General features: G+C 46.2%; 1 protein-coding gene across 6 annotated transcripts in view; it reads right to left on the reverse strand.

Annotated features, from left to right (window-relative positions):
- LOC121233007 (5'-AMP-activated protein kinase catalytic subunit alpha-1-like) overlaps positions 1 to 424 on the reverse strand; it is a 45770-nt gene extending 45346 nt beyond the window's left edge. For 5 of the 6 annotated variants that reach the window (XR_005931813.1, XR_005931814.1, XM_041121590.1 and 2 more), the window contains exon 1: positions 217 to 424. Coding sequence is in view for 3 of the 6 variants with exons in the window: in XM_041121590.1 (XP_040977524.1) it covers positions 217 to 346 (130 nt within the window). In the remaining 3 variants the exon portion in view is untranslated. The remainder of the gene's footprint in view (positions 1 to 216) is intronic. The other variant, XM_041121592.1, reaches the window with a different exon arrangement.
- Positions 425 to 9866: the final 9442 nt, after the last annotated feature.

Here is a 9866-nt window from a genome sequence, read left to right on the forward strand (position 1 = left end):
CCCCCCCCCCAGCCCCGGTCAGGCCTCGACGGCCGCCTGGTCCCAGCCCCAGGAGACCGGCCGCCGCGAGGCGAGCGCAGGCAGCCACGTCCCTCAGCTGGCAACGGAGACCCCACTGCTCAGGCCGACACACCCGCCCGGCGCGCTACCTCCTGCGGCCCGACTGGGCCATGCCGCTGGGCGAGGCAGGCAGCAGCCCCACTCCCCACCACTCACCCTTGACTTTACCGAAGGTACCGACACCGAGCGTATCGCCCAAGATATAGTGCCCGATCTTCACCCGCCCGTGCTCGTACTTCTGCTTATCCGCCGCCGCCATATTGAGCCAAGAACAGAGTCTGCGCATAGCGCGCGTCCGCACTGCAACGCTAGCGAGAGAAGAGAAACCAAACAGTACCCACCCACACCGAAACCCGGCAGTGAACCCCGCACTTATCTCCTTCTCTCCTTCCCCGGGGACAAACCATTGCTGTTCGGGGGGGGGAAGGGCTGGGTCGGCTCAGCGGCGCCCCAAGGGGCGCGGCTCCTGCCGGCGGGCCCTGCCGGCAGTGCGAGGCGGCGGAATGGGAGAAACAGCCCCCGAAAGCTACGGGACGGAGTGAGGGGGCCGGGGCATTTTTACACCACCACCTCCCCCGAGGAGCACTGGGGACTCACCCGGATTTCGGGACCGGAGGGGAAGGCGGGCGCAGGGCGCTTCTCAGCGGCGGTGACGGTTCCCCTCACCGCCGGCGCGGTGTGAGGAGCCTGGCCTGGACCCACCGGTGTCTGCGGAGACTCAATTAAGCGCTCAAACTCTCTGTGCAAGATTCCCTTTATTTCACAAAAGAATCCAACTTATATATGTTTCAACAAAGATCCAGAAAGTACTAACGGCACACAGCCAATGCTACTAACACAGGAGGGCATATCTGGCCCAGCTGGGATGTTTGCCAGTCCTCAGAACAGTTAAAGATAAAAACATTCCATACACATACTCGTGACTGTCTTCAGCCACATCTTCCCAGGCCTACACAAGGCCATCCTCCAACCTGACCTTGTGAAACTAGTTCTTCAAAGGCTTGGCAAACATGCAGCACAACAAATTCTAATGGTCACTCTTGAAAACAAATGCCAGGTGTTCCGAGCTGCTCCCACATCTCCCCCTTTTTTGTTTAGGAACATCAGATTCACGAGGAAGGCAGCGAGGACTCTAGCTTCGAACTGACGCAATCCTCGTACTGCTCCTCAGGTGATTCTGATTGCTGCAAACACACAAATGATTAATAACCCTCCAATAGCAATATAAATTCAGATACGCAAATTTAAACCTTCAAACCATGTTTTTGGATTTAAGCATTTAACACTATTAGACAATTCTTTGAAAAACACCTTATTCTGCTAATTTCGTATATTTCCCATTTGATCTTGTAATATCTGTGCAAGGTCTTAGGTCTCTCCTGCAATATTAGTAGCAAATGCACCTTGCAAATGTGCCTTCACCTAATTCCAATCACATACACTTTCATTGCCTTGTAAAGGAGTTACACAGAGCCCTTGTTTTTGAAATTCCCAATTGCAATGTAATTTCATTCTATTTTATAATGCATTTTGTCTATGTGATGGGTTGATCCTGGCTGGACACCAGTCACCTACCATAGCTATTCTATCACTCTCTCCTCCACAGCTGGACAGGGGAACGGGAAATGAGGTTTTGCAGTCAGTTCATCACACATTATCTCTGTCGCTTCATCCTCCTCAGTGGCAGCACTCATCACACTCTTCCCCTGTTCCAGCGTGGGATCTCTCCCACGGGAGACAGTCCTCCATGAAGATCTTCAGCATGGGTCCCTTCCACGGCGTGCAGTCCTTCAGGAGCACACTGCTCCAGCGTGGGTCCCCCACGGGGTCATAGGTCCTGCCAGAAAACCTGCTCCGTGGGCTCCTCTCTCCACAGATCCGCAGGTCCTGCCAGGAGCCTGCTCCAGCACGGGGTTCCCACGGGGTCACAGCCTCCTTCGGGAACCCACCTGCTCCGGCGTGGGGTCCTCCCTGGGCTGCAGGTGGAGATCTGCTCCACCGTGGACCTCCATAGACCGCAGGGGAACGACCCGTCTCACCATGGTCTTCACCACGGGCTGCAGGGGAATCTCTGCTCCGGCGCCTGGAGCATTTCCTCCCCCTCCTTCACTGACCTTGGTGTCTGCAGGGTTGTTTCTCTTACATGTTCTCACTCTTCAGCTGCCATTTCTGTGTGTTCCTCAACCGCATTTCTCTTCCCCCTCTCCAGCCGTTTGTTTTTATTATTTTTTTCTGTCTCTTCCTCTCTCTCTCCTTTTTTTTTTTTTTTTTTTTTTTTTTTTTTTTTTTTTTTTTTTTTTTGTATGCACAGCGGTGCTACCACTATCACTGACTGGCTCGGCTTTGGCCGGCAGCAGGTCCGTCTTAGAGCCAGCCGGCACTGGCTCTATCAGACACAGGGGAAAACCTCCAGCAGCCCCCACAGAAGCCACCCCTGTAACCCCCCGCTACCAAAACCTTGCCACACAAAACGCAATACAGCCCAAGCCAAATTACCACTGCTTCCAAAGCATCCAATCATTTTAGTATTGTTGATGAATTTGTACCTGGGTATTCATTTCAGCCGTAACATTTTTTAATACATTAGCTACTGTGTGAGCAGTCTGAACAGATTTCACAAGCGCCGTGGTAGCAACGGCGGCAGTAGCTGCAATAATGAGAGCTGATATTGTAAAGGCAATGAGCCATCCTATAAATTGTTTTGGGTGACTAATTGTCCGCTTTAAAAGCCTTGATAATTGACTTAATCCTTATTCCCTTTCCCACGATTTGGTCATATTCACAGGGATCCACAATTCAGCACGACATCGTATTGGCATGATTACTGTAAGACTTAGTTCAGATATATTCTTATGAGTAAAACAGCTAAAATACCAAGGTTAATTCAGATTAGTTTCAAAAGCATGGTTACATAAAGCAACATCTAGAAATTGAGTTCCTACAAAAACATAAGGATGTGAAGTACATATCATCACCAAATCTTTGTGATTCTATACATTCTTGTGCCGTCTTACGCCGCGAGCTCAGCCCGGCAATCAGTAGGTGCCAGCTTTACGTGGGCGTCCCCACGGAGGCAACGGTGGCCTCGCCGTACACCAGCCCGATGCTCTTCGGAAAAATCCCGGTATTTATACATTTGCAAAGGAACGGGTTTCAGCACACGTGGCCAGCGGGTGCCAAAAGACGCCTCGATTGTAACATAGGGAGCCTATGACGCATGCGCTCGCTGGCCAGGCGCACTGCACGAGCCATAGCCACCCTGTCTATTGGTTCATGGGCTTTGTAAGTGCGGCATATTGTCATCATCCAGCAGTCTGCGTTTTCCTCGGCTATCTACCTCTCCCCCAGTGTTCATCCACGGACCAAAATCCCATTTTTTAACCCATCCGCAAAGAAAAAAGATCAGAATTCTTACAATACTGTTGCTGGCCACTATTGCCAGGTATGCTAAAAAAGGTATTCTTTGGAGTAGTATACACGTTGCATCATCTCGCTAGCTTGTTGTTGCATTCTCTTCAAATGTCCCTATGTGATAGCTTTTTCATTCTCGATGTGCTGCTTCCTCCTCATTTGTCTCTTCTCCTTCAAATTCAGAGTCTTCATCTGCAGGATAGGGTTGTCCGGGTGGTTTCGCCAGCTCATGATATGGCTTCATGTGTCTAGCTGGAATCCACTTGGTTCCTGTGGGAAGAAGAACAAAAGCATACCCTCGCCCCCAAGTGATTAGTTCCACAGGTCCATTCCAACCAGGTCCACTAAAAGGATCTTTACACAGTACTTTAGGTCTGTGTGAAATAGAATCAGGAGTTTTAAAATGCCGATCTATCGCTGTGCTGGCCATTAAGTCTGGTGAGCGATTTAAAAAATTCAAAGTAAACATAGCATTATCTAGCTGTTCTTGTGGTGGCATATTCCCCCTTTTTTGTTTATGCAACATGGACTTTAAAGCATGATGCGCACGCTCAATTATTGCTTGTCCGGTAGGTAAATGTGGAATTCCTGTCACATGGGATACCTGCCACTGCTGCAAAAATAATTGAGTAGATTTAGCTACATACCCTGGACCGTTGTCAGTTTTAATGGTTTGAGGAACCCCCATAATTGCAAAGCATCGTGATCAATGTCATTGAACATCACGTGCCCTTTCTCCAGAATGAGCAGTAGCACAAATATAAGAGGAAAAGGTATCAATAGAAACATGCACAAATTTCAAGGAACCAAAGGCAGATACATGTGTAACATCACTTTGCCAAATGGCATTAGAATGTAAACCACGTGGGTTAACTCCAATGCTCACTGCATCAGAAGCAACTCTTTGACAATCTGGACAAGAACGAATTATATCTTTAGCCTGTGCTTTTGTCAAATTAAACATCTTTTGCAATGCTGCAGCATTTTGGTGAAAAAAGGAATGAGAGGCCACAGCAGAGTGGAATTGCACTGTGCCAACAGTAAAAGAGTCAGCCACGGCATTGCCTTTAGTCAAAGGTCCTGGCAGCACAGCGTGCGACCTAATGTGACAAATAAACAAAGGATAAGCTCTTTTATTTAAAAGAGTTTGCAATTCCAAAAATTTGTTGAATAAGTCTTCATCATTTATCTCCTTTAAGTAAGATCCTGGTAATCGCTGTACAACACGTACGACATATTCTGAATCAGAAACAATACTGAGTGGTTCCGATGGAAATAGAGCTAAAGCGTGTAAAACAGCCTGTAATTCCACACGCTGTGTGGAACCTTGTAACAGAACAACAGATGTCTGCCATACTCCATCATCTAGCCAGGCAACTACACCTCGTCCAGTTTTTCCAGAGCCATCCACAAAAACTGTATGAGCATTAACAATAGGAGTATCTGATATTATCATCTGTGGTTTGATGTTTGATGTGTGAAGGTTTTGCAGTAACTTACATTTAGGCGGTGAGAAAGAAATTTTGTTCGTGAAGTGGGCCAATGCAATTTGCAGTGATTGTGATTGGACAAAAAGGTAATCAAAATCTTGTTTTGAAAAAGGAAGATACAAGGTATCGGGATCAAAACCAATGAGACACTGAGTACGTGACCGTGCTTTTTGTACCACAGTCACAAACATTTCTAAAGGCTGTGTAATAGTTTTCTTTAAAGTGTGAGAGAGAAACACCCATTCCAAATATAAAATTTTCTGAGCGACTTTATCATGTTGCCCTATAATAGCAAAAGGTTGTTTTGGACCTTGTATGACATACACATCAACAGGTAAAGTTAAGTCCCTTCTATAGGCTTGTAATGTAGATATCTTTTGTGAAACTAAATTTAACTCTTCCTTGGCAGCTGGAGTTAAGATCCGTGGTGATGTTAAATCAGGATCACCTCTCAGAATGTTAAAGAGATTACTTAATTCCTCTGTGGTTATACCTAACATGGGTCGTACCCAGTTTATTGTTCCTAATAATTTTTGAGCATCGTTCAGAGTTCGTATATCTGTCTGCAACTTTAATGATTGAGGCTGTACTGTTCTTTCTGTAAGAATCCACCCTAAATATTTCCAGGGCGGCATCGTTTGAATTTTTTCTGTAGCAATTTGAAGTCCAAAGGTGTGCAAAGAATTTACAAGATGTTGCACAACACTTTCCAAATACTGTGTTGTTTCTGTTGCAATTAAAATATCATCCATATAATGATATATTATAGCATTTGGAAATGCATCTCCGCTCGGTTGAATAGCCACAGCAACTACTATCTGACATATAGTAGGACTATTCATCGTGCCCTGAGGTAGCACTGTCCACTGATAACGCTGCATAGGCTCGGCGTTATTTACACTAGGCACTGAAAAGGCAAAATGTGCACAATCATCAGGATGTAAAGGAATCGTGAAGAAGCAGTCTTTTAACTCAATTACTTGTAGTTCCCACTCTTTAGGGATCACTGCAGGATTTGGCGTTCCCGGCTGGGTAATCCCCATTGGTTGTAACACTGCATTTATCGCTCGTAAATCCTGCAATAATCGCCATTTTCCCGACTTTTTGGGAATAACAAAAATCGGTGTATTCCATGGACTAGTTGAAGTGACAATGTGTCCTTGCTGCAACTGCTCTTGAATTAATTTATGTGCTTGTATCAATTTGTCCCCTTTTAACGGCCACTGATCGACCCAAACAGGCGCAGAGGTTAGCCACTTAAGTTTGAGCAGGGGTTTTACATCAGTGACGCTTAGGATAAATTTGAATTGACTGTGGTTAGGGTAATGTGCCATTGTTTCAATAAATCTCTGCCCCACAAATTTACAGATGAGTCAAGTACATAAGGCTGAATCCATGCGTCATGCTTCTCAGGCCCCTTTACTGACAAAAGTTTGGCACTTCACATGGGCTGTCGAGTGCCTCCTATACCAACAATTGTAGAAAGAGCTATCTGCAATGGCCACGAAGTTGGCCAGTCCTGTTTTGATATTATAGAAACGTCTGCTCTGGTATCTAGCAATCCCGAAAACCATCTACCCTCAATTTGCAATTTCAAAATCGGCTGTTGCTGTGTTATATCCTGTGACCACAATACAAAAGGACTCCCGGTGCTATCAAAGCTACCGTCGCCTCGATTATTTTGCATGTTTTGAGGTACCCAACAAGGAAGCAATATTAATTGAGCTATTTTTGTGTTTGCCGGAATTGTACATGGAATTTGCATTGAAGCTAGCATGATTTTAATTTCCCCTTGATAATCTGAATCAATAACTCCAGGGTATACAATTATTCCCTGTGTTGTAGCACTAGATCGTCCAATTATTAATCCTAACATGCCATCAGGCAAAGGTCCGAATATTGCAGTCCCCACAATATAAATTCTCTGTTCTTTTATTAAGAGGTCGGCTGCTGTTGCCAAATCCAGCCCGGCACTCCCTGTAGTTGCGGGCTGGAGGTCATAGATGGTTTTTGTGTGCTGCCTGTTTGTGTAGCAGTCCCATCGGCTAGTGGTGTCTCCACTGAATTCCAGACCCTGTTGGTTTGCGGGGCACCGGGTCTCGCGCCCCTCCTGTAGTTTCCCTGGAAGAGATTACCTTCTTTATCAAATTTCGATTTGTGTTGATTCGCCCAATGATATCCTTTACTACAATGAGGGCAGAAGTGACTTACAGGTTTATCACGTTTGGATTTTTGTCGTTTAGGACAGTGCTTAGCCATATGTCCCAATTTTCCACACTCAAAACATTTCACAGTAACTTGATGAACATTTAGTTGCTGTGACAGTGCAGCAGCTAACATGTTAGCTCTATGAGTTTCTGTCCCTATATTTTGACATGTCTTAATATACTGCCCAATGTCAGTAGCTCTTCCTTTAACTGACTTCAGTGCAGCCTGACAGTCCGTAATTGCATTTTCATAAGCCAATTGAAATAATAATGCTTTTGCAGCTTCCTGATTTTCTACCTGCCGTGTTATTGCAGCTTGAAGGCGATCAGTAAAAGATACATACGGTTCCTGAGAGCCCTGTTGTATAGAGGCAAATGAAGTGGTACTTTGCCCAGTTTCAGGTACTCGTCGTATAGCCATGAGTGCAATATGAGTGGCTTGATCGAAAACTTGCTTTGGCAAAGCTGCTTGTGCCTGAGGTGTAATGTAAGGGCCTGTTCCTTGTAACATGTTTTGATCTATAGCTATCCCTGATGACAAGTTGTCCATAATTTGTTCCACTGACAAATCATTATATTCTAATTGCCATACAGAATACTGAGCAGAAGTCAACACCGTTTTCATAAGCAATTTCCAGTCTCAAGGAGTCATAGTATAAGTTCCTCCAATTGCTTCCACTAGTCCCATTGTAAATGAATTGTGTAACCCATTTTCACGAATCGATTTCTGTAATTCTTTTATCATTTCATAAGGTAAACCATCATGCTGTGGTGGAGTATGGGGTTTGTATATAACAGGAAAAGTGAACATAGTATCACCTTGCTGTAGAGCTTTTTCTCGACAGTGTTGCATCAAGCTATATGTATTTTTTCCCAAATCATTAAGTGAATTGTCACATTTAGTATCAAAGTCTGGTAAAGGCGGAGCTGAAGGCACTATAATGTTTTCTCCGCACCGCTGTAAAGCAGGAGCCACAGGATTAGACAGAGGCACAGAGTTAGAGGGATTAGTAGGAGAAGGAGATACAGGCAGTGCAGCAAAGCCAGGTTCTGTTTTAAATTCTGCAGACCCTGGAGAGGGAGTACCAGGCGATTGGGGTGGGGGGGTGGGGGATGGCGGCGGCACGGCAGCGGCTGTGGCGGACGCAGAGGTCGCGGCAGGCGGCCGCGGCGAAGGGGGTGCGAAAGCGGCGGGAGGCAGCAGCGGGGCGGCAGGGACCTGTGTGCGGTGGTGAGGGTCGGTGACCCCGCGGAGCCCGTGCTGCCCGCCCGCTGCCTGCCTGCCTGCCTGCCGGCGGGGTGGGTGCGTTAACGGTGTTAGTGCGGGCGGTGGTGGAGATAATGAGGGATATAAATCTGGCTCTTTTTCAGAGTCCACCCTGCCTGATGCAAAAGAATTATTATCAGAATCAGAATCCTGCTCATTAGCGGCCTGCTTACAGACTGTCTCCTCAAAAGCAGTATCAGGCTGTATTGATATGATTTTCACTGCTGGCTGTAAATGCACCAGCGCAGCATAAATAAATCTCCATGTCATAATTGAATTTTCTGATACACCAAAGGCCAAAGTTTTTCGCGTTTGTAAATGCTCCCCGACTCTTTCCCAGACCTCGGTATCAAAAGTTCCTTTTGTGGGAAACCAGTTACAATTATCCTTTACCCATATTAAAAGCGAAGCAATTTGTCCCTGTTATTTTACACCCAGAGGCCCGTAAAACCTGCTGCAAAACGTTTAAGTAGAGCTTATGCTCCTGAGAAACTGATTGCCCCATGCTACCGCAATCTCGCAACTCACCTGATCCGCAGGGGTTGCTGTTACCTATTTTCTCGGAGTCGTGGCCACTTCTTCAAAACTCTCCCCATTAGATTACATGGTCTCCGCAGTGAAGGGGAATCACCTTTTCTCAATCACGTCGTCGTCTTCTCTCTATCACGTCAGGGTCACCATCTGCTGAGACTCAATTAAGCGCTCAAACTCTCTGTGCAAGATTCCCGTTATTTCACAAAAGAATCCAACTTATATATGTTTCAACAAGGATCTGGAAAGAACTAACGGCATACAGCCAATACTACTAACACAGGAGCACATATCTGGCCCAGCTGGGATGTTTGCCAGTCCTCAGAACAGTTAAAGATAAAAACATTCCATACACATACTCGTGACTGTCTTCAGCCACATCTTCCCAGGCCTACACAAGGCCATCCTCCAACCTGACCTTGTGAAACTAGTTCTTCAAAGGCTTGGCAAACATGCAGCACAACAAATTCTAACGGTCACTCTTGAAAACAAATGCCAGGTGTTCCGAGCTGCTCCCACAGGAGAAAATGAGGAGGAATCTGGAAATGAAACCAAAGAGCAGTATCTGGTCAGATAGGGCAATGCAACACTTGTGCCAAACCCCCTGAAAGATTCCATGCAGTGAATTGAGGCTTTTTCTTCCTGTTGTGCCAGAGGGGAAGGTGTGGGCTGGGCAGCTGCCTGCAGTCGGCAGAGGGGGTCCTGTGCAGGTTTGGAGAGCTGATCCTCACTCTACCACTGACAGCCTCTCTGAAATAAGAAGAGTATTCATCCCTCTTCCTTTTGAGGTTGCCAGGGTAATGAACGCCTGTGAAACTCTCTGGAACCACAACCTACCATTAGGAACTGTAATTACCAGCTGTAAAGCATGCCAGGATTTCACTTTTGGTTGTCTTAGGC

The sequence above is a fragment of the Aquila chrysaetos genome (assembly GCF_900496995.4).
Source record: "Aquila chrysaetos chrysaetos chromosome W unlocalized genomic scaffold, bAquChr1.4 W_unloc_3, whole genome shotgun sequence".
Classification (NCBI taxonomy): Eukaryota; Metazoa; Chordata; class Aves; order Accipitriformes; family Accipitridae; genus Aquila; species Aquila chrysaetos.